Source organism: Xyrauchen texanus, chromosome 17 (genome assembly GCF_025860055.1).
Source record: "Xyrauchen texanus isolate HMW12.3.18 chromosome 17, RBS_HiC_50CHRs, whole genome shotgun sequence".
In the NCBI taxonomy this organism is placed as follows: Eukaryota; Metazoa; Chordata; class Actinopteri; order Cypriniformes; family Catostomidae; genus Xyrauchen; species Xyrauchen texanus.
Genome location: NC_068292.1, coordinates 31,966,424 through 31,991,649, shown reverse-complemented (window position 1 = coordinate 31,991,649; position 25,226 = coordinate 31,966,424). Strand labels below are relative to the sequence as shown.

The 25,226-nt window shown below is 42.1% G+C and overlaps 1 protein-coding gene across 6 annotated transcripts in view; it reads left to right on the top strand.

The window, feature by feature from the left end:
* The window catches only part of LOC127658372 (phosphatase and actin regulator 4B-like), a 66,601-nt gene that overhangs the window by 22,359 nt on the left and 19,016 nt on the right, over positions 1–25,226 (top strand). For 3 of the 6 annotated variants that reach the window (XM_052147633.1, XM_052147637.1, XM_052147632.1), the window contains exons 1-2: positions 20,341–20,962; positions 24,511–24,681. In XM_052147633.1, the coding sequence (XP_052003593.1) occupies positions 20,917–20,962; positions 24,511–24,681 (217 nt within the window). In that variant the 5' untranslated portion in view covers positions 20,341–20,916. Of the gene's footprint in view, positions 1–20,340; positions 20,963–24,510; positions 24,682–25,226 lie in introns of those variants that run through there. The other 3 variants (XM_052147635.1, XM_052147634.1, XM_052147636.1) reach the window with 1 other exon arrangement.

The window sequence follows — 25,226 nt, the reverse complement described above, 5'->3', positions numbered from 1 at the left end:
GAACTATAGAAAGATCCCAGATAGGAACTGATGGGGGGCGCAGGGGGTTCATCCTTCTAGCTCCCTTGAGGAAGCGGATGACCAGCTCATTTTTTCCCAGTGACTGGCCGTGCAGGGGTTCAGCGAACGCCGCGATGGCCGCTACATACACTTTGAGCGTGGATAGGGATCTGCCCTTATCCAGCAGCTCTTGTAAAAACACGAGCAGCGACGACACCCCACATGTCCGTGGGTCCAGGTCTCTGTCGGTGCACCATTTTGAAAACACAGACCATTTTGACGCATAGTCTTCTCGTGGAAGGGGCTCTAGCGTGTATGATGGTGTTTATTACCCCTTCTGGCAGAGCGACGGGTAGTCGTTGATCACCCACGCATGCAGCGCCCAGCGCTCTGGGTGGGGATGCCAGATCGTGCCGCGAGCTTGAGAGAGGAGATCTGCTCTCACTGGGATGGGCCACGGCGCTGTCAGTGACAGCTGCGTAAGCTCCGGGAACCATGTCTGATTCTCCCAACGCGGGGCTATGAGGAGCACCGAGTGACGCGTTTCCTTGACGCGTCTGTCTGGGCCGTCGTTCAGGTGGCCTGGCACGTGCATCGCCCTCAGCGAGCGCAGGTGGCACTGGGACCAACTCAGTATGCGTTTCGTCAGATGGAAGAGGTTCCTGGATCTGACACCGCCCTGACGGTTTAGGTAGGATACCACAGATCTGTTGTCCGAATGGACCAGGACGTGGTGACCCTGAATGACCGGGAGAAGCGCATGGCGCTGCACTCGACCGCTATCATTTCCAGACAATTTATGTGAAGGAGCTTTTCCTGAACTGACCATAGGCCAAAAACCGGAGAGCCCTCGCAGACCGCGCCCCAACCCGTGTTGGACGTGTCTGTCGAGATGACTTTTCGGCGAGATACAGCTCCCATCGTCACTCCCCGCTGATACCATTCGGCCACTGTCCAGGGCTGCAGAGCTGAAATACAGGTCTGAGTCACCTTGATCGGCTGGCGGCCTGTGGCCCAAGCCCGGCGAGACGCGGGTGTTTAGCCAATGCTGAAGCGGCGCATGCGCAGTAAACCTAGCTGAAGTACTGCTGCGGCTGAGGCCATGTAACCTAGCACTCTCTGAAATTTTTTCAGAGGCGTGAGGCTGTTCATCTGAAAGGACGCGGCTAGTCGCTGAACACGGCGCGCTGTGTAGATAAGCTGAGCCGTCATTGCCACGGAGTCTAGTTCTGTTCCAAGGAAGGAAATTGCCTGACTGGGCTGTAGTGAGCTCTTGGTCCAATTGACTGCAAGACCCAAACTGTTCAGATGGCTGAGGAGAACTGTTCTGTGAGACAGAAGCTCCGTATGTGACTGTGCCATAATCAGCCAGTCGTCCAAATAGTTCAGAATTCGCAAGCCCTGACTCCGCAGGGGTGCGAGCACCGCATCCATGCGCTCGTGAAAGTACGGGTGCTAAAGACAGGCCGAACGGAAGGACGGTGTATTGATAAACCTGGCAGTCGAGGCGAATCTCAAGAATGGCCTGTGACGGGATTTATCTGAATCTGAAAGTAGGCATCTTTCAGATCGAGAGAGATAAACCAGTCCCCTGGCGCGTATGCGCGAGGAGTTTCCTGATTGTAAGCATTTTGAGCGGTCTTTTGCAAGCACCTTGTTCAAACCCTTGAGATCTAATATTGGTGTGAGGCCGCCGTCTTTCTTGGGAACAAGAAAATTACGGCTGTAAAACCCAGACTCGCTCAGCTCAAGGCGGCACTTTCTCTATGGCCCTTTTGCACAGAAGGTTTGCTATTTCTGAGCGAAGCATGCAGGCTGCTTCCGTGTTCACAATAGTTTCGAGCAGCTCTGAAGCGGGAGGGCGGCGATCGAACTGTAGCAAATAGCCCTGTTTTATTGAGCTTAACACCCATTTGGATATCCCTGGGATAGCTTCCCACGCTTTGAAGCGTAGCGCTAGAGGGTGAATGGCCAAATCGCCCTGATTGCTACACACAGCCGCTGAACAGAATGTGTGGCGCTTACTGTGCTTATGCATGACTGCTCGCAGACAGCAGGGACAGGCTGTTCTGTGAGTGACTTCCCGATTGAGGTGAATGGGGAAAGAGTCACATCTGTTAAGTGATGCGCGAGCATAGTCACGGGCACGGGACTTACATACAGAGAAGTGTTTGCTGGCCGTGTGACAGAGCGGCCAGAGAATGGGCGCACGCACGGATTCGTGAGCGCGTTTATTGACTCTAACACTCGAGCGGGCTGTGTCCGCTTTATGTGAGTGGGCTCTGATAGGGACACGGGAAGTGTAATGCTTGTGTGTAGGGGTGAACACTGGATTGTGGGCACATTTTCTACACATAAGGCATGTTTGCTCTTTACAAGATTTCTTTGGGTCGCCGTGAAAACGGCGTTTGAGTGCAGGCAAGCGGGCAGTATCACCGGCTTGTTGGCTGCTGAATCCACCACTGTAGTAGCCTGAGAGAGGGGGACTGACAGGGGGCGAAGCTTTGACGGTGGTCCGGCCGCGGCGGGACTGAGACGTCGTTTTTTCAACAAGGCTAGGAGGACTTCGGTTGCTCAGGTTTCAGCGCAACCGCCGCCCTGTCGACGCTGAGAAGTCTGACTTTGTTGAGCTGGGCGCTGTGAAGAGGCTTGTGCAGGAGGCTGGTCACGTGGGCAGCCTGCAGAGGAGCTAGCGCGACGCGGCAGGAAGAGGTTCATGGCTTGGGTGGCTTTCTGGACTTCTGAAAAGCGGTCAACAATGCCACTCACCGCGGAGCCGAAGAGACCGGTCGGAGAGAGCGGTGCGTTGAGGAACGTGGAGCGCTCTGCTTCTCCCATGTCGGCTAGCGTTAGCCACAGGTGTCTCTCGGTCACAGTCAGCAAGGCCATGCACTTCCCTAGAGCTTGGGCTGCAGCTTTGGTGGCACGAAGGGCGAGGTCCGTCGCGCTTCTTAGATCTGTAACAGCCTCTGGGTGCCTGCCTTTCTCATCCCACTCCCGAAGAAGGTCCACTTGGAGGATCTGTAAGACGGCCATGGAGTGCAGAGCAGATGCGGCTTGGCCGGCGGCGGAATAGGCGCGGCCAACATAGGCGGAAGTCGCTCTGCAGGCCTTAGACGGGAGCACTGGCTTAGACCGGCATCTCGCGGAGGGCGGGCAAAGGTGTGCTGCTACCAAATCCTCGACCGGGGGGATGGAGGAGTAGCCCTTCTCGGTGGCGCCGTCCACCGAAGCGAGAGGGGTGGAGACGTGGGAACGGATCCTGGCCGAGAAAGGCGCGTTTCTCCGTGCAGATGATGTGGCGGTCTCCGGCGCTGAGAGGGGCGCGGCATGAAGCGCAAGTGGTGTGAGGCATCTTAAAAAAGACGCTCGTTACTCTTTTGTGAAGTTCGTTAAGAACTAGCTTGCTCTAAAAAAGGATACGTCGCCGGATGGCGTAGCTCGCAGGATGGCTGAAGGTGGCGGAGATGGCCGGCTTCTTCGAGCGCTGTCCACGCTTGCTAGATGCCCCTCGAACGGCGACGCGGCTTCCAGTTCAAAGATGCGAAGAGCTTCGCTGAAGAGATGAAAATCAGGGTTCCAGCCTACGAACTACGCTTATATGCGCTCTAGCCACGTCCATTTTGGCGGGCTTTGATGCAGTAAGCACGGACGCCTCTCATTGGACGCGAGTTCGCCCAAGTTCGTCTATAGGCTGCAGCAGTTGCCGCAGAGCAACCAATGAGCTCGCTAGCTAGCCCGCTCAAGGTCTGCAGTTGCTGCACTGCGTTGACAAATGATACAAAATTAAGGATAATTTTTTGGCTTCAATATCTCAGAAAAGATGAATCTTTCCCATAGCGTAAGCTAGCTTACGCAATACGAGAGAACTTCTCGTAAGAGAACTACATTTCAGGGTTAACACATAACGTACACACAACACATTTTATTTTGAATGTATAAAAATGTTCCCTAAATCACAGCAACTATGAAACAGTCATGATTACTTTTGATTACTCAGGGTTTTGGTGAGTAATGGTGACTGCCCCATCCTTCAATAACAGTTGCAAAGCTTGAATCATATCGGGACTGGTTCACAAGGAATCCATGCTGATATAAGCCGTGAACACAAACAATGCACGCTGAAATGTTCTGAATATGCAAACGTAATACAGTCCATGGTGACATTTGATGCTTCAACAGGTCAAAGTAGAGACGCTGGTCTTCACATCTCATATCTTCTGTGTTTGTTTGCACAGTCATTGGCAGCAGCAGAATGAGATGTGTTTTTAAAATTTGTGCTTGTATTGCTCTTAAAATATGGCACACATCACCGGAAATGTATTGAAACAATTAAAGACCCATGTAGTGTATGTCTACAAAAGACTAACGACTACAAATAGCACAGATGGGTGCAAAAACGGTCCATGATGCCTTCAAAACAGCACAACAGCAAGATGAAACAGGATGTGGGTCTCCATTTTACAGTCTAACTTGACATCGCATCTTTTAAAAGTGGTGCGAGATTAATGATAAAGGTCAAAGCTGTTCATCTAATGCAGGTTTATGTAGAAAATATTCAAATCCAGATGAAGGTGTCACATGTAAGTCCCGTTTGGATGAATCTCCCATGACAGGCCCTTTCTCCTCTTCACCTGTGTGAGTGTGACTGTCTGAGCACTAGTGGGCAAGGCCAAGGGTTCAATGACGAAAAATAGGCATTGATGTCGTGCTGAAGCGGCAGTCATATGCTGATGTTTTTGGTCCTTATGACAGTACATGTTTCACAAATATCAAACGAACTGTTTCAACAGCCTGGTTTAAGTAAAGGCTATTTTTCTATTCAGGAAGAAGTTTTCAGTTCTGAAATGTTCTAATAGTACAATGACCTCTTAAATGTCAAAAGAGTAAGAAAAATGTAATTCCTCATATCATGACCCCCTTTAACATACCTTATCAAGATATCAAATACAAATAGAATGGCAAACGTGTACAAACACAAAACTAATTGTATCGGTGCTTGGTATTGGCTGATACCTAAAACTAGGTAGTTGGTACTTGTAGTGGTCTTTAAAAGTTGGTATCGGTGTATCTCTATTTCCTTAAATACAATTGTGATGTTTCTTACGCATTGCTTAAAACATTTATGTATGTAATAGGGTTGTTACGATACCAAAATTTCAGTAGTCAGTGCCTGTACTAGTCAAATGTAATGCTTCTCGATACCAATTTTGACCTTATAATTTAAATATTTTTTTTTAAGCATGTAACACATCTGAACCATGGTCTAGCGGTTAGCGCATGTGCTCCGATATACTTGGCTATACGTATCATATTCATTTGGAAAACATGGCATTGAGTCTGCCCCTTATCATGTTCCAATCTATTCGCCCTCTTTCCCCATGGTTTCCTCTCATTATCTCTCTATGCCTAATCTCTTCACTGTCTCCATAAATAAGATGTGGCAAAGATTCAAGAGAAATGAAAAGCAATGTTTTATATGTCATCGTTCGTTCCAGTCTCTCTCTCTCTCTCACTCCCTCTCTCCCTCCCTCTCTCTCACTCTCTGTATCTGGGGCCCCTAATACAACATTAGTATTGCATGGTTTGGGGATTTCATAGCCACAGAAAGAAAGGACTGTTTGTCTTTGGCTTTGCGTTGCTTCATCGAAGCCTCAAACCTTTCACTGTTTTTTATTCTAAATAGTTCAAAGCCTAAGGTTACTGCAGCATAAGCAAATTCTATTTTAATCCCCTAATTTACATAGCGTTCCTATCTCTAAACCTCAAATCAGGCTGGACATGTTTTGTGCTTGTGTTTCTGTTTAAATGACAGTTTAAGTGATGGTTGTTTTGATTTTTCTTCCTGAAGACTAATACTTACAGTCTGTTAATTATTGAATGTGCTTGGCATGAGAACAACTGAATAATCTTCTGATGAATGTTGGATGAGAGAGCATTGAGGCTGATATGAATTTTCCTAAAATGTTTGTGGGTCTTATAAAAGTGGAGCAGACTTTAATGAGTCTAACATTGATTAAAAAATATATATTAGCAGCTTACAATTGTTGTGCCATAATGCATACTTGACATCTCTTGACTTGAATCTCTTCCCAAGGTGTGGCAAGAACTGTGAACAGACATTGAATTAAAGGTGAATCAGCTTGGGAGACTTTGTTTTATGGTCATATGTGTAGCCAAAATGAAGTTCGGGAATATGTATTGGGTTAAACCCAAAGTATACTGTCTGTGTACAGTTGAACGCAAGCCTGTCAAAGAATACTCCATTTGACGGTGCATGCATAAACAGGCGGTTGGTGCATGCATGCTACAACTGCTATGAGATGGCAGACATATTCTCTTAAGGAGTTTTTAGACCCATAAATATGGCTTGAGACTTGAGTTATACGCTCTTGACGTGCATATCTGTGTTATTTACTGCCGATTACGCTGTCTTCTAGCATTTCTTTGTGACAGCAACAGGTCAAATGTGAGTTTTGCAACCTTGTGGATCTACTAATTCGTGCAAATAATTCCAACCACGTGTGCATTCTGTGCGTTCATAGACATGCGTTCCGGAAAATGGGGCTGCACGCGTTCAGTGCACATGTTCAGCACTTTGCTGATGGCGAGATTTGCGTCATGCGACCTGTACAGTGTTTCGCGTCTGACCAAACTATACTTTGGGCTTTAGGGCTTATGAATGCATTACCAGCAGGTTTGTAAAGACTTCTTAAGGTCCTGGTATACTTAGTTTTTGCATTTTCCGGATTACCTAGTGCCTGGTCGACTGCGTTGCCTTATAGTATACTTTTCTGAACGCGAACGAATAGGAAATCGTTCGACGCATGCACGCTACAACTGCATTGTGACACTCTTTTTGTACAGTCAATGGTCAGCACATGGGCAGACAACACGCACAGCCACTTCTGAATGAGAGCTATCATAATGCTGACTATGGCGGCTCTATGACAGTTAAAAGAACCAGTCACCTTTTGATAAATACATCGCCTGTCAGTTTACTCTAGGACATGCATGAGCATTAGCTGGACCAGCCTGAAAATATATATTTTTTTCCCCTGTGATCTGAGCTAAAGAAACACAATTTACAGTATAATATTGTCAGATTTTACTGCTGATTTGAAGTAGCCTTTGTCTTTTAATTGTAATCTAAACGTACTGTTTTGGTGATTTCAGTCTTTCCTCATTCAAGCTGTACCATAGAAAATAGCTGCTTTGTGGCATTGTGAACATGGCTGTCGAGTGATCTGACTTTACTTAAAGGGACTTTGCCAACTGTGCTCCATGGAATTCCATCCATAGGAGCCATTTAGACATATTACATACATTCTTGCTACAACTAAGCTAAACTGAGCTAAAATTTAACAGTATACAGTTGTCTAGACGTGATTTTTAACTTAATAGAGCATATTAAAAACTCAGTGTATCAACGTCGCCGTGCCACATCTTGGGTTGAACTGGATAGGCTAACAAAAACAAACCGTGTCAGCTACGTCATCATCATATCTCACATGCATCCTGACACACCTAAAATTCGAATGCATGGTTTTTGCATTCGAATGTGCATTTTTTTTGTTTAAAAATTCGACGAATATTCGAAATTCGAATTTTAATTTGACAGCCTTGTGAAAACGAACCAAACCATGAAGAAAATCCAACATTGTAACTATTTTGGCCCCTGTTCCAGAACAAGTCATGCACACTACATTTCTAAAAACACCCTAAATCACTCTTACACTCAATTACAATTATTTATGCTCACGCAGTACTCCTTATTGTTATTTTGGCGAGCTCCACATGACAGGGAATCAGAGAGCTGGTATGTTTGTCACCTCTTCACCTTTTTGTAATGGCATGTGTGTATTACCTCTGACTGAAGAGAGCGAGATCACAGTCGGCAAGTGGGAGACTCTCGGCCAAAATCGAGTTGTTCGGAGTCTGCTAATGTGGCGTTGGCTTTAAGGGGGTCGTACACCGGACGCATCTTGCTGATGACATGGCACATTTTAAAATCCGAAGCAACTGTTTTCAATGAAGTTACGGACACTGCAGCCGACGCTCGGCATCTATCAGCAGCACTCAGCTATGACTCCGGAGGCTGCTCAAATTTCTGCCATGCCACGGAGTGCAACTTGCACATTTTCCTTTATATTTCGCCCCAAATCATTATCAAAGGACAGATTATTTACTCTAGTGTTACTTTTGTGTATACTGTTTGCCACCTGAACCACATAGACGTGCCCTGTGTCTAAAATTCTGGGGTTTGGGATATGATTGCTCTATTATATACATTTACAGCTGAATGAAAAGTGGTCTTGGACATTAGAAAATGGGATTGAATGTGGTCGGCTGAAGTCAAGTTACATTGCTACACACTTTCACATTCCAGTTCTCTGCTAATGTACTCTGTTGGATAAAATTGCATTCTTGAAATTCCTGTGGATGAAGATTTGTAAGTACTCTCTGCTCCCTGCAGAGGGCAGAAGTCTAGATCAATTGAGGGTTGTGCATATTTTATCGGATTCAATCTCCAAGTTAAAGAGAGTGGAAATACATGGAAAAAAATGTTTTTACTGTCAACTATATATTTACCTCTTTAATCGAGAGTACAAATCTAAAAGAGTGAAATATAGTTGAAGTTAGTTATGTTATGTGCTCTTTGTAATGTCAGGAAGGCTTCACATATCTTAGAAGAAATATGCACCATCATCATGTTTTCTGATGATCAGTCAGATGTCAGTTTCACTTCCTTTTGAATTCTCCATAACTACAAAGTCAAATGCCTATCCAGTTGATACCATCTCTCCCTTGGAAGAACTTCCCTTTAATCCCTAGCCTTTTTTCTTTGCACTTCATTTGAACAAATACGCAAGCACGCACACACTTTGCACTTAGACCCCTTCTTTAAGGAATGATAGGCATTTGTCAGTGTCTGCACTGATCTGCTTTGCAAGCTCATTTATTAAGCGAAGTGAGCGAAGGTGGGATGGAGGGGAGGGTCCCGTGTGGGAGTGAGAGGGGGTTGGAGAGTTGCAGAAGGAGGAGTAGAGGACACTGGAAGGAAAGAAGGGCAGTTGGCATGAGATCCACTCAAGGAAGAAACGGAAGAGTGAAGAACATTTGTTAGGAAGGTGAGAAGGAAGCATGTTGTCGATGCTGGGTGACAAGAAAGGGGTGCAGACCAGAGAAGGCCTGAGTTGAGCAAGCTGAGCTGTTGTTGGGGTGCACCTGGGCAGAGCTGCTGACTTTGAGGCCCTTAGGGGGCTGGAGCATGGGACAGACCTTTCCTTTAGAGACTGCACCTCAAAACGCCTGCTCACACTTGGGTGAGTCGAGCACACAAGCTTTGCAAGCATTGCCTTGGCTTGACTTCAAACGCAGCAGGAACTGGTTATGACTCAGCAGTGGGTATTAACTGTGAGTGGATGGGAAACAGACATCGAGAAGGGCAAAATCTTTGAATTGAGATCTATACCCACATTTTTCAGCATTCTCAAAAAAATTTGTCCTAGCTTTTACTTAGGAATGAATGGAATGTTACAGTGAGAAGATGAGAATTCTGAAGTGTCTTCTTGTCCTTGAGGTGGTTCCACCATGACCATGGAAAAATCTAGTGCTATTCCATACAAATCAAATCAAATCAAATCACTTTATTGTCACACTACCATGTACACAAGTGCAACAGTAGGTGAAATTCTTGTGTGCAGTTCCGAGCAACATAGCAGTCATGACAGTGACGAGACATATACCAATTACAATAAACAACATACTTACACAAAACAATTTACATATCAAATGTACACATACTTACACAAAACAATTTACAAATCAGATGTACACATACTTACACAACACAATAATTATATACAATGCAGAATATAGAACAGAATATACAATACAATAAGTGGGAGTATATGAAATATATATGTGTATATATATATATATATAGCAGTTGTATTGAGGAGAATATGTTGACAGTCCAGTGTGAGATTATAGCTGAATAAAGTGCAGTGCTAATTATTGATCCTGATAGATCAAGAGTTCAACAGTCTGATTGCTTGGGGAAAAAGCTATCATGTAGTCGGCTGGTGCGGGTCCTGATGCTGCGATACCGCCTGCCTGATGGTAGCAGTGAGAACAGCCCATGACTTGGGTGACTGGAGTCTCTGATGATCCTCCGAGCTTTTTTCACACACCGCCTGGTGTATATGTCCTGGAGGGAGGGAAGCTCACCTCGATGATGTTCCTGGCAGTTCGCACCACCCTTTGCAGGGCTTTGCAGTTGTGCGCGGTGCTATTGCCATACCAGGCGGTGATGCAGCCAGTCAGGATGCTCTCTACAGTGCTGGTGTAGAACCGTGTGAGGATGTGGTGGTTCATTCCAAACTTCCTCAGCCGTCTCAGGAAGAAGAGGCGCTGGTGAGCCTTCTTCACAACGGCCTCAGTGTGGACGGACCATGTGAGTTCCTCAGTAATGTGGACACCGAGGAACTTGAAGCTGCTGACTCTCTCCACCGGTGCTCCATTGATGGTGATGGGGCTGTGTTCTCCATCTTTCTTCCTGAAGTCCACAACAAGCTCCTTGGTTTTACTGACGTTGAGGGAGAGGTTGTGCTCCTGACACCAGCGTGTCAGAGTGTGCACCTCCTCTCTGTAGGCTCTTTCATCATTGTCAGTGATCAGACCTACCACCGTCGTATCGTCAGCAAACTTAATGATGGCATTGGAGCTATGTGTTGCCACACAGTCATGTGTGTACAGGGAATACAGGAGTGGGCTGAGAACACAGCCCTGCGGGGCTCCAGTGTTGAGGGTCAGTGATGAGGAGGTGTTGCTGCCCATTCTAACCACCTGACGTCTGCCTGACAGGAAATCCAGGATCCAGCTGCACAGCGAGCTGTTTAAGCCCAGAGCCCGGAGTTTCTCATCAAGCTTGGAGGGCACTATGGTGTTGAATGCTGAGCTGTAGTCTACAAACAGCATTCTCACATATGTGTTCCTTTTTTCCAGGTGGGAGAGAGCAGTGTGTATTGTAGATGCAATGGCATCATCAGTGGAGCGGTTGTTGCGGTAGGCAAACTGCAATGGGTCCAAAGAGGGGGCAGAACAGAGCAGATGTGATCTCTGATTAACCTCTCGAAGCATTTGCTGATGATGGGGGTCAGAGCAACAGGACGCCAGTCATTTAAGCATGTGATTATAGCTTGCTTCGGTACAGGCACAATGGTTGATGTTTTGAAGCATGTGGGGACTACAGACAGGGAGAGGGACAGATTGAAAATGTCCGTAAAAACACCAGCCAGTTGATTCGCGCACGCTCTGATGACGCGGCCCGGAATGCCGTCTGGACCCGCGGCTTTACGGATGTTCACCCGTCGGAATGATCGGGTTACATCCACAACAGAGACGGAGAGTGAATCAACCTCTGTAGCGTCAGTCGCGAGTGCACTCTCCGCGAGGGCGGTGTTACTGTCCTCAAAACGAGCATAAAATGTATTAAGTTCGTCCGGAGAGATGCAGCGGTGTTCATGGCGGAGACTTTATTCCGCTTGTAGTCCGTGATTGTGTTAATTCCCTGCCACATACTTCTGGAGTCAGTGGTGTTGAACTGACTTTCAAGTTTGTGCCTGTACTGGCGCTTAGCTGCACTGATAGTGTTACGGAGGGCATAACTGGCTTGTTTACGCTCCTCCGTGTTAGGAGAATTAAAGCGGAGGTCCGCGCAGTGAGTGCCGCGTAACATCGCCGTTAACCCATGGTTTCTGGTTGGGGTATATCCGTATAGTTTTGGTCGGAACAACGTCCTCTACGCACTTCCTGATGAAACACGTTACGCTGTCAGCGTAAACCTCGATGTCATCATCAGAGGCGGACCGAACATCTCCCAGTCCGCGTGATCAAAACAGTCTTGTAGCACAGAGTCTGATTGGTCCGACCAGCACTGGATCGTTCTGAGGGTGGGTGCTTCCTGTTTCAGTTTCTGCCTGTAAGCGGGCAGAAGCAGAACGGAAGAATGGTCCGATTTGCCAAATGGGGGCGGGGAGGATTTGTAGCCTTCCGGAAGGGAGAGTAACAATGATCCAAAACCCGGTCCCCTCGTGTGTTGAACTTTATGTGTTGGTGGTATTTTGGGGCGATTGCTTTGAAGTTGGCTTTGTTAAAGTCCCCGGCAACAATGAACGCAGCCTCAGGGTGCTGCGGTTTCCTGCTCACTTATACACCCATACAGTTCCCTGAGTGCCCGGTCTGTGTCGGCTTGCGGGGGATGTACACAGCTGTGATGATAACCGCTGTGAATTCCCTCGACAGCCAGAATGGTCGACACAGAAGCATGAGATATTCCAGATCAGGAGAGCAAAAGACTTGATGAAATGTACGTTCCTCTGATCACACCATGATTTGTTGATCATAAAACATACACCACCACCTCTGCTTTTACCAGAGAGGTCTTTCAGCTCTGTCCACTCGGTGCACGGAAAAGCCTGTGATTTCGATGGCCGAGTCTGGAATCTCCGTGAGACAGCCAGGTTTCTGTAAGGCACATAACGCAGCAGTCCCTCGCTCTCGTTGGAAAGAGATCCGCTCTCAGCTCGCAGAGTTTGTTGTCCAGAGACTGAACATTTGCCAGTAGTATACTGGGTAGCGGGGTCGATTTGCACGACGCCTTACTCTGATGAGAACGCCGGCTCGTTTTCCTCTTTTCCTTCTGCGTTTCAGCGGCCGAGCAGCACAGACAAAGGGCTCCGCCGGCGTGTTTGTAAACAGCGGGTCGGCATTAAGGAATTTGAAGTCCGGTTTTCGATGTGTGATTGTAGAACTAATGTCCAAAAGCGTTTGTCTGTCGTAAACAATAAGGCAGACAACATCCAAGACAAAAAAACAAAGAACTGTAAACAAAACAAACAATAAACCGCAGTGTTGTAACGGAGCTCGCAACGCAGCAGCCATACTCGGCGCCATCTTGAGAAGGCTTGATTCACAGTTGTAAAATCATCAATTAATAGTGCTCATACGTCTAGTTGTTCAGGCAGTGTATGGTGAAATATCGAAATTAATGGTTTAGAAAAATGAAATCATGTCCATCTGTCTCCTCTAGTGCTAAAACCAATTAATTCTAAACAAATCAAGTAGTCTAGCCTTTCAGTTTTAGCAGTCTGTAATCCTATTTTTTTTTAAAGGAAAGTCATGAATCAAGTCTTCATCAAATTGCAGATTAAATACTCCACGCAATAGTGGGTCCGATTCCATTTTACTTTTTCATCCATTATGTACCATTAACCAAAAGCACAAAAGCAGTAGTATGAGTAGGTTGGTCCCTCAACTTAAGAACATATCCTCCTCACAAGATTTTTAGAGCAAAATAATGAAGAGGAACTAAAAATAGTGGTTGTCCTTGAAATAAGTTTACACTGCAAGGCTTAATGCACAGATCCCATCTTTTGACCATAATCCATTTTTATTTGTCCCGCATGTTTACATTCACTAAAGACATAACCGACTGTATTTACTGAGTTGTTCTAGTAGTAGTCCTAATAAGTCACTATTGTGAGAGGCAACAAACATGCCATTATTTTACATGCGACTGTTCTTAGAAGTTTCAACCTCAAAATATCACAGAAATTGCCTAGAATGAATTCCTCAAAAGAGAAGACGACTTCCCATGAAGAATTACCATTCAAGCATTCATTCACAAACCTGAGCACTATTAATTGATGATTTTACAACTGTGCCAACTGTCTGTCATCACTGATAATGGTAATTAATTATCTTTATTCCAAAAAGAAGTTTAAATGCTCCATAGAGTTTAAATCTATTCAGAATATTCCATTACACGTGGTTATGAATAAACTAGGGCTGTGAATCGATTATAAGAAAATAACTAATTAGTCATACTGTTTCCTTTGATTAATCGTAAATTTTGGTCCATGATACAGTACATTACAACAAACATTAAAAAATAATAAATATTATAAATATATGGATTTACTTTTTCTCAAAGAACTTGCAAGAAATTGGTTAGAAATCTTTTGTTTTACTTATTTAAACACTGATTTAGAATTAGAGTTAATTAGACAATTTTTTTCAGGTTTTAGTCATTGATACAAGTATATGGCATAAAATCAGTGGACATGTTTTAATTACGGTACAATATGGGCAAAATCTTGTGCCGTTTTCCAGTGGACTTTTTTTTTTATAATAGGATCAAATGGGCAGATTAAATTCAAAATGTATTGGCAAGAGAAACTAAAGTGTACATAAGTTTCATATAAAAAACACATATAAAACACATTGAATGCTGAAATTTAATTTGCAAAAGTTTAAAATCTCAAAACTAATTTCCTTCTCAGTCTCTATCACGCACGCACGGGTTTCACTCACGCGGTTTTGCTTTTGACACTGGTACAGATCAAAGTGAGTGAGCGTTTTTGGGTGATGCGAAGAGATACGGCAGCTTGCCGTTTCTCTCATACTCCTGGTTCACCACATGCGGGTGAAGTCTCCATACAGTAAATCCGCTCGTGTTTATTATGCTGGGACATGCATTGGGCATAATAAATAAGCATGAACTGCTCCACACAATAATTTTTTGTGATAGGATGTGCAGTTGAGTCGAGCGTGTGCCTCTTGAAAATTTATATATAGCAATGTTAGCAACAGAATGTGGGGGAAAACAGTAGTGAAATTTCTCCCATTGTACAAATGTGCCTGGGTTGTTCCTGGCAGGCAGCAGATTCTCAAACCCCCCCACCACCCCCCCAATGAGAGCCTGTAAGGCTGAGTAGCCTGCCATGAACAACACGAGACACCATTCTCCTTTTGCGTGAAGTTTCAGGAAGTAAAAAAACACACAATGCATTAATTTACATTTTTTCACGTTAATCTAAATATAATCGCAGAAATTAACATGTTAATTTCCCCAGCCCTAGGATTACCTAAAACAGACTCTTTTACTGCTATTCTCTTCTGAAAATACTAGAGGCTCGCTCTTGCCTTGTATGCTCGTTCTTTTACTACAATTCTGCCCTACACTACATTTAAATTAATAATTACTGATGATATCCTCCTCATTATGGTAAAATATGTGCCTTGAGCGTATCATAAAACTGTCTGATAGACTTACAAGGCTTTCACCTATTTGTATATTGATTTATGCTAATTCCTTTTTGAAGTTTGAAATGTCTCGCTGCAAATGCATGCTTGACATTTCACAGTTGCTTGAATCACTTATATCTCCAGAATAACATTGTTATTAGGGGTGTAAAGATTCACTCATCTCACAATTCTGTTCGGTTCACAATTCTTTAAACTAAGCCTGAGTCAAGTAAAGTTAAGATTGAAATGTTTTATTATTATTTTTACTTGAGACATATGCAAAACAGTTAGCTTCATTTTAAAGGAAAGGAAAAGTACTGTTCTTAAAAGTGCAAAATTATCCTTCAGAGATGTACAGAAGACAAAAAATAGGCCAGTGGTGGCACCAAATGGAAATCTTGATAATGATGCTTGCTAAAAATAAGTAATTACTGTATGTTTTGATACATAATATGCTGCTGACACACTGCAACTGACTACATATATTTAAAATAGCATTTTTCTCATGTCTCTGATTGCATCTAAGTATATAAAAAACATATTTAATAGAATTGCATGCTTATCTAGTTAAATACATAATTTACTGATGAAATCAAATCAGACATGACATTTGACATTAGGATTATATTCCCTCATAGCATTATTATTAGGGCTGTCAATCGATTACAATTTTTAATTGAATTAATCGCATATACAATATTTAATGAGAAAGCCCCTCATATAACAATAATTAAATATATAAAGATTATACATATTAATATCAATATATAATTATACAGAGTCATCTTTAAATATTTACAAATTATATATATATATATATATATATATATATATATATATATATATATATATATATATATATATATATATATATATATATATATATATATATATATATATAAATAAAAATATTCAGATAATTACAATGCATTACATTCCTGTAGAAGAAGAGTTAATCATTGATAAGACAATACAAAAAGTGGCTTTAGAATACAATGTATTGTTTACTACCATATTACTGATCATAAGCCAGTCATTGGCACACAGTTCACAGCAATCCATTTCACAAGTGAATTTGTCAATCAGTTGTAGATTTATTATGAGGGCTTGTTTAAAGGCCCTTCAATTTACACCTACATCAGACGTCTCGGGTGTGTTGCGTCATAAACATAAAATGTTTTGTTCACTGTGTCAAGTTAAATATAGTTTAATACTCAGTCTTTAAAGACATCTTGAGAACCCTTAGTTCGCATTTGCGCACCTTCAAGTGTTTTGAACGCAAGAACGTAACGCATGTTTGTGTTGTGCGTCAGCTGAATGTTGTTTTCTTCACTGTATAAACTGTCTGTTGCTCATATAGCTGAAATTTAACTTACTGCCCTCTGGAGTAAATAGGTGATACCACAAGCTTGCATTTCTCAGAAATTTTCCCTATTATGGTCCGGGGGCATGCGATTAATTGCATTAATTATTTTAACGCATTATTTCTTGTCAAATTAATTGCACTGAATTAATGCGTTAAATCGACAGCCCTAATTATTATACATATTATTCAGCATTATATAATAGAAATATGGCACTTTCATTAATCCTCTGTAAACTTGTAATTTTCTCTCGCACAGTTAGAGCAGATGACTCTTGAAATTCAAATGGACATTCGATCCCTCGAAGCTGAAAAGGTGCATCTCGCTCCCGCTCCTGGTTTCAGTTTCCACAGTTTCAGCAGTATCATCGTACAACACTTGTGGCTGCGAGTGTGCAATTTTATATTTCAATGTAGTGTGCATATTTTAAAGCTACTTCTGTGCATTGAAGTTATTTCCATTTGTATGCCCACGTTACGTAGGCTTACGCCCGTTTCACACATACTCCGTGTGCAGTGCGTTTGCGGTGCATATACGGTACAGGAGCAGCACGCGCTATAGTGCTTTCACATATGCTGCGTTTGCAGTGCGCTACTGATCTGCAGTTTCTGTGTGCCACAAAATCAATAATGTGTAAGGAAGTTTGATTTTAATTCCAAACGTTAACTTTGACATTGTTTAAGGCATTGAAACAGTATGAAAATTAATTTGAATCATTGTGATTCTTTGTTTTACATGTAGTTCGAGTTGAAGAAAAGCTATCATGCTATATCTGTTGCTAAGAAGAAGAAGGAGACGCATTTGCGTTCACACTCTCTTTTTTTTTTAGGATAAAAAAATCATATATGATGGCATTTTGCAACTTTTGGGACTATAATCATACTTTCTTGACCCTGTAATTTAGTAACTGTAGAACACATTAACTGTAATTATGCTTATATGATGAAATTATTACAGTTTCTTGACAATCTATGTCTATTTTAATGTGAACAATGTGCTGCCACTTTAATTCAGTGCGGTGCAGCACAGCAAAAATAGACTCGTCCGTAAACCATCGCTGCACTGCTGTATACGCTCCGCAACTGGAACGGATCGACGGACTGCATCCGCGTGCAGTGTAAAAGCTCTAACCTGTTAACATGGGTACGGAAAAAAAATACGCACTGCAAACAGAGTATGTGTGAAACGGGCGTTAGGACGTTGCGCGTATTGGATGGATCAGACGCTGAAATAATAAAAAAATATATATAATTTTTAAAACCTGTCCCATCTCCACAATGCACACTGAGTAGTCACATTTCTGAACCATGATCAATCGTGCCACGATAAACCGTTACACTCCCTAATTGTTATACATGCACAGATTAAAATACAAATCTGTTTCAGCCGATTTTAATGTCAGAATTACTAGGAGAATCGGATACGAGTTTGGACAGAAGTCCAGATATTGGATACACAGTATATCTTATTTAAAACCGTATTTAATAAGTGGCTCAAAACAGCTGTGAAAAAATATGATCTCATTAGAGAAAAAAGATAAAAAGATAATGTTTTTGCTGTTTACACACATGCAACAAAATCTGGCCTGTTCGGCACACGTGTACTGTAAACCTCTTTGAATAAGGAATTACTTAAACCAGTAACTTTCCAAATATGGCCTTTTTTGGGTTGTTGAATCATTGCTCAGCTGATAGGCCTGTATCATCTGGCTGACTTGCTGTATAGCAACACCGAGGACAACAAACAGAAGTCAGATAAGGACAGAAATCCTTTATTATATATGATTTGTGCTTGTGGAGTTTTTGTATTTCAGAATATAAACATCGACTTTGGAAACAAGGTTTAAACCCAAACTCTTCCTCCACGTAGTTTAGATTGATCCTCTAAGACATGCTTCTACATCCAGAAAAGGATTAGATTAAAGCTGCCCTGTTGACCTTGTGTCAAAAGACATTGATCTTGCTGTACATTTCCAGCTGCCCCACCATACTGTGATTCTTCCCCAATATCAACAACCTTCGAACATTATTATTATTATGAAGAAACGCCTCAAGTCTGAATCACCATGATCTCTGCACTGATTCCCTCAAATACAGGGTGTGAGACACCACAGACAGTGATTGAAGACAAGGAGACGAAGCACAGCTGACATTCAGTTACTGCACAGAGGAAGCAATCAAGTTTGTACAGATCCTCAGCCAAATGGCATGGCTAGGGTTCATGTCACAATACAGGCTTCTTTGTTCCCTCAATGGGCCCTGCTCACTGTTGCCTCTGCAGATCCTGTATTCGTTTACAGTGGATTCTCCTGGAGGCAAAATGTAAATTCGCTGGAAGCATCGGAAACTTTAAACCCTTTCAACAATGCGCCCAATTCGAGGTCAACCTCAAACAACTGCAGTCCTAATGTTTTTTTACTTAATAGGATTTTTTCTTGGATTTTTTGAGTGCAGCGTAAAGAAGCCTGCCAAACAAGGTCATCTTGGATGAGAGCCTGTAGTTATTTGTACCTATCCAGCAATGCATGAGGTGGTGTTGTGTATTGGCAGAGCATTGATTTAGGCTCCTAAAGGATTCTCCCAGTGGAGACAGACTGTTACATAATGGAACAAGCTGCTCCAGGCTGCAGCCTGCCTTATTTCCTACAACACAACTGGCTACCCTCTCATCTGCAATGGATATAGTACATCCTACCCCACTGGCTCTGTTGTTGCATATACATGCATCCATATACTGCAAATGTATTCACTATAGCATGAGCAAAGATTCATGCATACATATGCAGAATACTCTGTTCACATGTACATATGTGGTTCTACGTGTGCCAAAGAAGGGATCTGTCATGTACGCTTCTTTAAAGCCATATGACACATTAATATGGTACTATAAGCCACCTCCGTCTGTTTCACAGATGATGACTTTCTCCTTTACTGTGTGTGGTAAAAATGCTTTGAAATTACTGTGGTTGCCTATCCCACAGAGGAAATTGTTGAATTCATCTCTCTTTGGAAGACAATTGGATTCTGTTTAGAAGTATGTGATGTGGGGAGGCTTTATAAAATGGTTTTGAGTTCTCAACATTTTGCTTAGGAGCTTGATAGTTTCAGTCTGGTTAGGTAATGTAGCTGAGAGGGCCCTTCAAATCACTTGCTGAATACAGGGTAGGCCGAACTCATTATGGTGTAAGTAGTTGTTGCCACATCCTTTCGAGGAAGAGTTGAGTGGCTTTTTAAAGCATTGAGATCTTTCTATAGAAAGAATAGGTCCAGCTTTAGCTTTATTTGGTCTATTAGCATTCGTATCTGTTTATCTGTCTAGCTAAACTGACTCGGATCAGACGACATATCGGTAATTGCGTGTTTTACTGATGTCTTCTATAGTCCGGTTTCCTCTTTACACTTATTCAGTACATTTACATGCACTTTAATGTTCAGTTTCAGTCAAACATCTGAAAATATTTGTCAGTTTAGGCTGACTGAAATCATACCAGATTTTACCAGAAGGCGGAACAGACCTAGATAATGTAATTTTAGCCTAACTTCGTCCACCATGTATTTACCACATTGGCCAGCGATATGTCATGCAACAAGTCTATAACATTTCCTCAGCTGATGTCCTATCTCCAAATACTTGCGCATTGTGTCATGCATACTTAGACAGACAGAAGACTTTAGCATGACAATAACTGCATGTAAACCTACTGACTTCAATAGACAACGGGAGGGGGTCCTCTCTGTTCTCTTTACCTCTTACTCTCTTCCCCCCACTCCCTCCCTGTTTCAGGATAAGGGTGGAGTGCCATTTCCTCCTTCTGTTTCCCAGGCCTCGCCCCCACTCTGTTTTCCGAAGCAATCAGATTCTCTCCCTGCCATTAATTCACAGCCTCAACATGGATTGCTCTTCAGATACAACTCCCTCCCTGCACTCTAAGTGACATCTTTAGCTTCACATCGTATCATTTGGATCGCTGTCTTCTGGATCTGTTTCCTTCTACTTCACTTATCTCTGAGCTGTTAGTGATGCCTAATCCATGAAGGGCTAATATCATGACTCACGCTCATGCTCAAGTTTAAGACAGCTGGACAATATCTGTGCAATATCTTGTTTGTGGCAGTGGACGTGTCAATGAGTGAGAATCTAGGACTTCTCTAAAGAGTACTTTCAGGGTCATGGATGTCTAGTCGACTGCTGGTGTTTCTCAGCTCTCTATGTGAGCGTTATTTTTCCTGATGGACTCTAAATGTGTCACTAGGAGACACTTACCAAGTGCTCAAGGAACTCGGAGTTTTCACAGCTTTGAGTTGTGATACAGCCTGTCCCTCAGACTCAAGATCTGTCGGTTATATGGTTGGGTGTTCAGTAATTTTGCACTGTGGGAATCGGGCTTTGTTTTCCGTCCAGGTTCACTTATTCTCTCCTTGACTGGGGACACAAAGCAAGACAGCAAGTGAACACTTCTATGGCTTGTTGCTTCCACACAAGTTGCCATGTCAGCTGGAGTCCAGGTAGACTAATCAATCCATACACTGGACCTTAGTGTCTTTCATCTTCTGAACTTTGTCAATACTAAATCTTTTTTCTTGCCTGTTTTGTCCCCCCTCTGCTGAGTGTGTGAGTGCTCTGCCACTGACATACATTTGTTTTAGGTGTTGCCCATTTGATTTTGCACATCACTGTTTTTTGTTATCATTTGCCACCAGCGCAGGTCTCACAGGACATCCTGTGTTTACTTGACTATGTTATATGCCTGCCACTGTTCATGTAAATCAGCAAAACTGGGTGGGATAAAGTAAACCTAGCATTAGTGTTTCACCAAGAAAAAGACAGAGCTGCACTAAAACTTGATGTCAAATAAGTCACTGTTTAAAAGCTAAATTTGACATTATGAAGATAGCCTTTTGCTTTACTTTCATCTCTAGGGGCCGACCATCATATGGCATCTTATGTGTTGTAGAGGTGTTTGAAAGCTACTGATTTGGAAAAGATGGTTTGTGAGTAGACTTGGCCCACATATACAGTAAGTTTCAGGGTCATAACTAGCAGTCATCTGAAATGGGTTTTTCAATGTCCAATGGTGATTTCTAACAGCTAATATAATGATGATCTGTTTGGGCTGGACAATTTTGGGCCGCACGATATATCGAATTTATCAAAATATTACAAATCACAAGGGCTTACAAAGCAAGGGTTTGCGATAATGGAGTGATTTTTATATGTTAAAAGGTAACGTTCAAGGTGACACAGATGGCAGAGAATAGACCTGGATGCGCGATTGTCACTTGGTGTGTGTGCATGCAGTGTGCATATGCGCCAATCCCATGTGTGCTCCAGGGCTTCAGAGAGAGAGCATGCGCGGTGCCCCGCTCTGTTTGAATGGGCAGCTACCGTTAATCATTCCTCTCAGAAGACTGAGAGCAGGTATGCTAAATCAATGTGAATATCTACAGCAAACACTTCTGTCCAACATTTTTCAAAATAGAAGACCCACATTGAATTAACTAATTAGGAAATAAATACGAACATGAATTACAGGTTAAAAATAAAATAAAATTTTTCACAACACCGACTATTTTAGGATGTCACACAATATGGTGAAATTTACTTTATATTCATATGCTTTTTACAGAAAAAATACAAATTATAAAATATTTATTTTAATATCTGCTACATAGCTAATTGTAAAACTGTATACTGTACGCTGTGAGTCTATATGCAATTTGGAACAAAAGACAACTATGTTTATGATCACTGGGATAGACTGTAATTTTTTTTGTTCCAATAAACTTTTATTTATTTGTTTGTTTGAGTGGTGGGGATTCCGATGTTCCACACATCCATCGTATCGAATATTGCATTATCCAACCACTTATCGCATATCACATTTTTACTTCATATCGTGCAGCCCTAGCACAATTCATTGAAAAAAATAATAAAGATTCCAATTATAATTGCCACAATTAACTAATCTTGAAAAGTGTCAATTAAGGAATTCTTTGTAGGTATACTCCCATTATGCCAAAACATTATATTCTATTTAAAGCTTTATCTTTAGCAGAGATTGAGCATCACAGATTTCATTGCCTAATTTATTCAAAATTTGAAGAGCAGTTTTGTTTTTCATGCTACTAAAAGGACCAATGTGAATTTGACCGTTTAGGCCTTCATTCATTAGTCTTCATTTACCAATGCATAAAACAGAAAAAAAAAAAACAAGTTATTCTGAACACTGTTCTCAGATTGTTTTGGATGTGTGGCATGCAGATACACCATACATAAGAAGTATTTTAATATAAAATGATTTTACTCAAAATTAATTTCAGCTACGATAGCAGTTGGTATAATTGACAAATATGATTTTTCTTACAATCGTGCAACCCTATGATGTGTGAGTACACCCTAATGTCATTTTCTGTCTTTAAATTGTATATGTTATACAATTTAATGATAGTAAATGAGACCAGCAAATACAAAACAAAATTCTGTCGGTTGCCAAAGAAAATACGATTATCAGTAATGGACTTGGAATCCTACTAGGAAATCATGCAGAACTGGAAATAATGTTAATATTACAATCTCACAGTTTCCATGTTAAAAGCCATATCTCTTAAACATTATACATGTTAGCATATTCAACCCAAAATATTTCCATTAAAGGCACTTATTCTGTACACTACTTACACAGAATTCACCAAAAAATATTATATTATCCATTGTCAAGGTTGTCAACAGTTTTATAACTGATAAATAATGGCTAAATATCAGCCGCTTAATCAACCTTCGTGAGATATCTATCTATTACTAGTCACAATCCTTTATTGTGGAATCAATATCCATCATTACAGGTTCATTACTTTTCCTTTTGCTAACTGAACCAAGTATCAAATAGGACACCCAGCTTCATCATCAGTGAGGCCCGGCTTAGTCAACTAGAAAGTTCAAAGCCACGTTCAGCACCCACTTGAGTGGGCCAAAGATGTGAGATTGTGAGTCTCTTGGCAGTGCTTAACCTCAGTGGAATGTGAGTGTGTCACATGGGGCAGCAGTGGCCTCAAGCCAGCTCAGCATGCTGAGATCTGATTGAGGTCCATTCTGGGGATCCGCTGGCCTTCTCACGAAAGCTGCCAGAGAACACTCTGAGTTGGGGTTTAAAACAACACTGAATCTTATGAGGCTCAGCAGTTTACTATGTTTTGATATTGTGGTTGGAGAAGGGTTGTGGTGTCAAATAGTTTTTGCGTGATGGCGCCCATGGATCCATGCCAGTGCACATGCCAGAAGTACACAGCTGCTCTTTGAACATATCTGCGACAGTATGTTGTATTATTGTGCACATTTCATTAACATATGATGGCACAATATTATAATGTTCCCTATTCTGACACATTTTATATAATGTGCTTATGTAAACTCTCTACACAAAACATAAAATTAGAATTATGTAAACCTGTGGTTCTCAGCTTGCTCCAGGACTTTTTTACATTGGACATTAAGATGTGACCCAACAGAGTACTGAAATTATACATTGTACAAAGTGAACACACATATCTTTTTAAAGTCATACACTGACACTGAAGTGATCGAGGCAGAGGAACAACTATCTGCAACAATCAACCTAGATTTTTGCAGATAACCAATAGTTACAAAAAGCAACTATCGGTGTACTTTTACAAGTCATGCAACCTGTCCTAGCATGGCATCTGCAAAATGCTGTATAGTTTGATTGGATAATTGTTCTTTGACGTCAACTTCAACGTCAAGATATGGGAAGCCTGTTATACTCCCTTTAAACTTTGATAAACTTATTTACTTTGCTATCCTGTCTATGCATGCATTTATTTCCAGCTGAATTGTATTATTTGCTTTTAGATTCTTTTTTTTTTTTTTTTCTTGTGTTCGTGACCCTATCAGAACAGACTTGGGTCGCAACCCACCACTTAAGAAACACTGATGTAAATCATCTGACCCCAGGCTTGTCTGAGCCATTGATCTGCCCTGCTGTATATCTTTCTATTGACTGGACAGCCAGGAGTCTAATTGTCTGTCTCTCCTCCAGATGATGAAGGGGACAATCAGCAGAGCACCACAGGGAGTGAAGGGGGCATGGCAGGGGATGGCACCCCTCCCCCCAAGCGTAAGGGCAAGTTCTCTACCCTGGGGAAAATCTTCAAACCCTGGAAGTGGAGGAAGAAGAAAAGCAGCGAGAAGTTTAAGGAAACTTCAGAAGGTTCTTTGTTCTATTCTCTTGTGTGAAGGAAAATATTAGTCTTGTTGTAGCCTTTCCTTCACAATTTTTCATGTTTGTTAATGTTTGTTGACTTTCCTTTGCTCATGGGAATGTTGATTTAGGGTTGCTTGATATTTGTTAGTGGTATATAAACAATATCCAGTACCCTAAATCCATAAACTCTGAAGGCATTCATCATCTAAGTCCTTTGCAGAAGATGTATTGAAGGGATAGTTCAGACAAGTTCTGTCATAAATTTACTCCCCCTCATGTTGTTCCAAACCTATACACTGTTATTTTTTCTGTGAAACACAAAAGGGAGAATTGTGAAGGATAACAACTTAAATTTTGGTCTTTTATTCACACAAAACTTGTTGTATGACTTCAAAAGACTTGAATATATCATGAGGATGACATATATGATCATAAACTTTTGTGGTAAATGGTTCCAAATTTTCCTTTTCTGCTTTAATGTAAAATAACAGCATACAATTGACAGAATTTACATTTTTGGGTGAACTATTCCTTTACATTTTTTGCTTCAA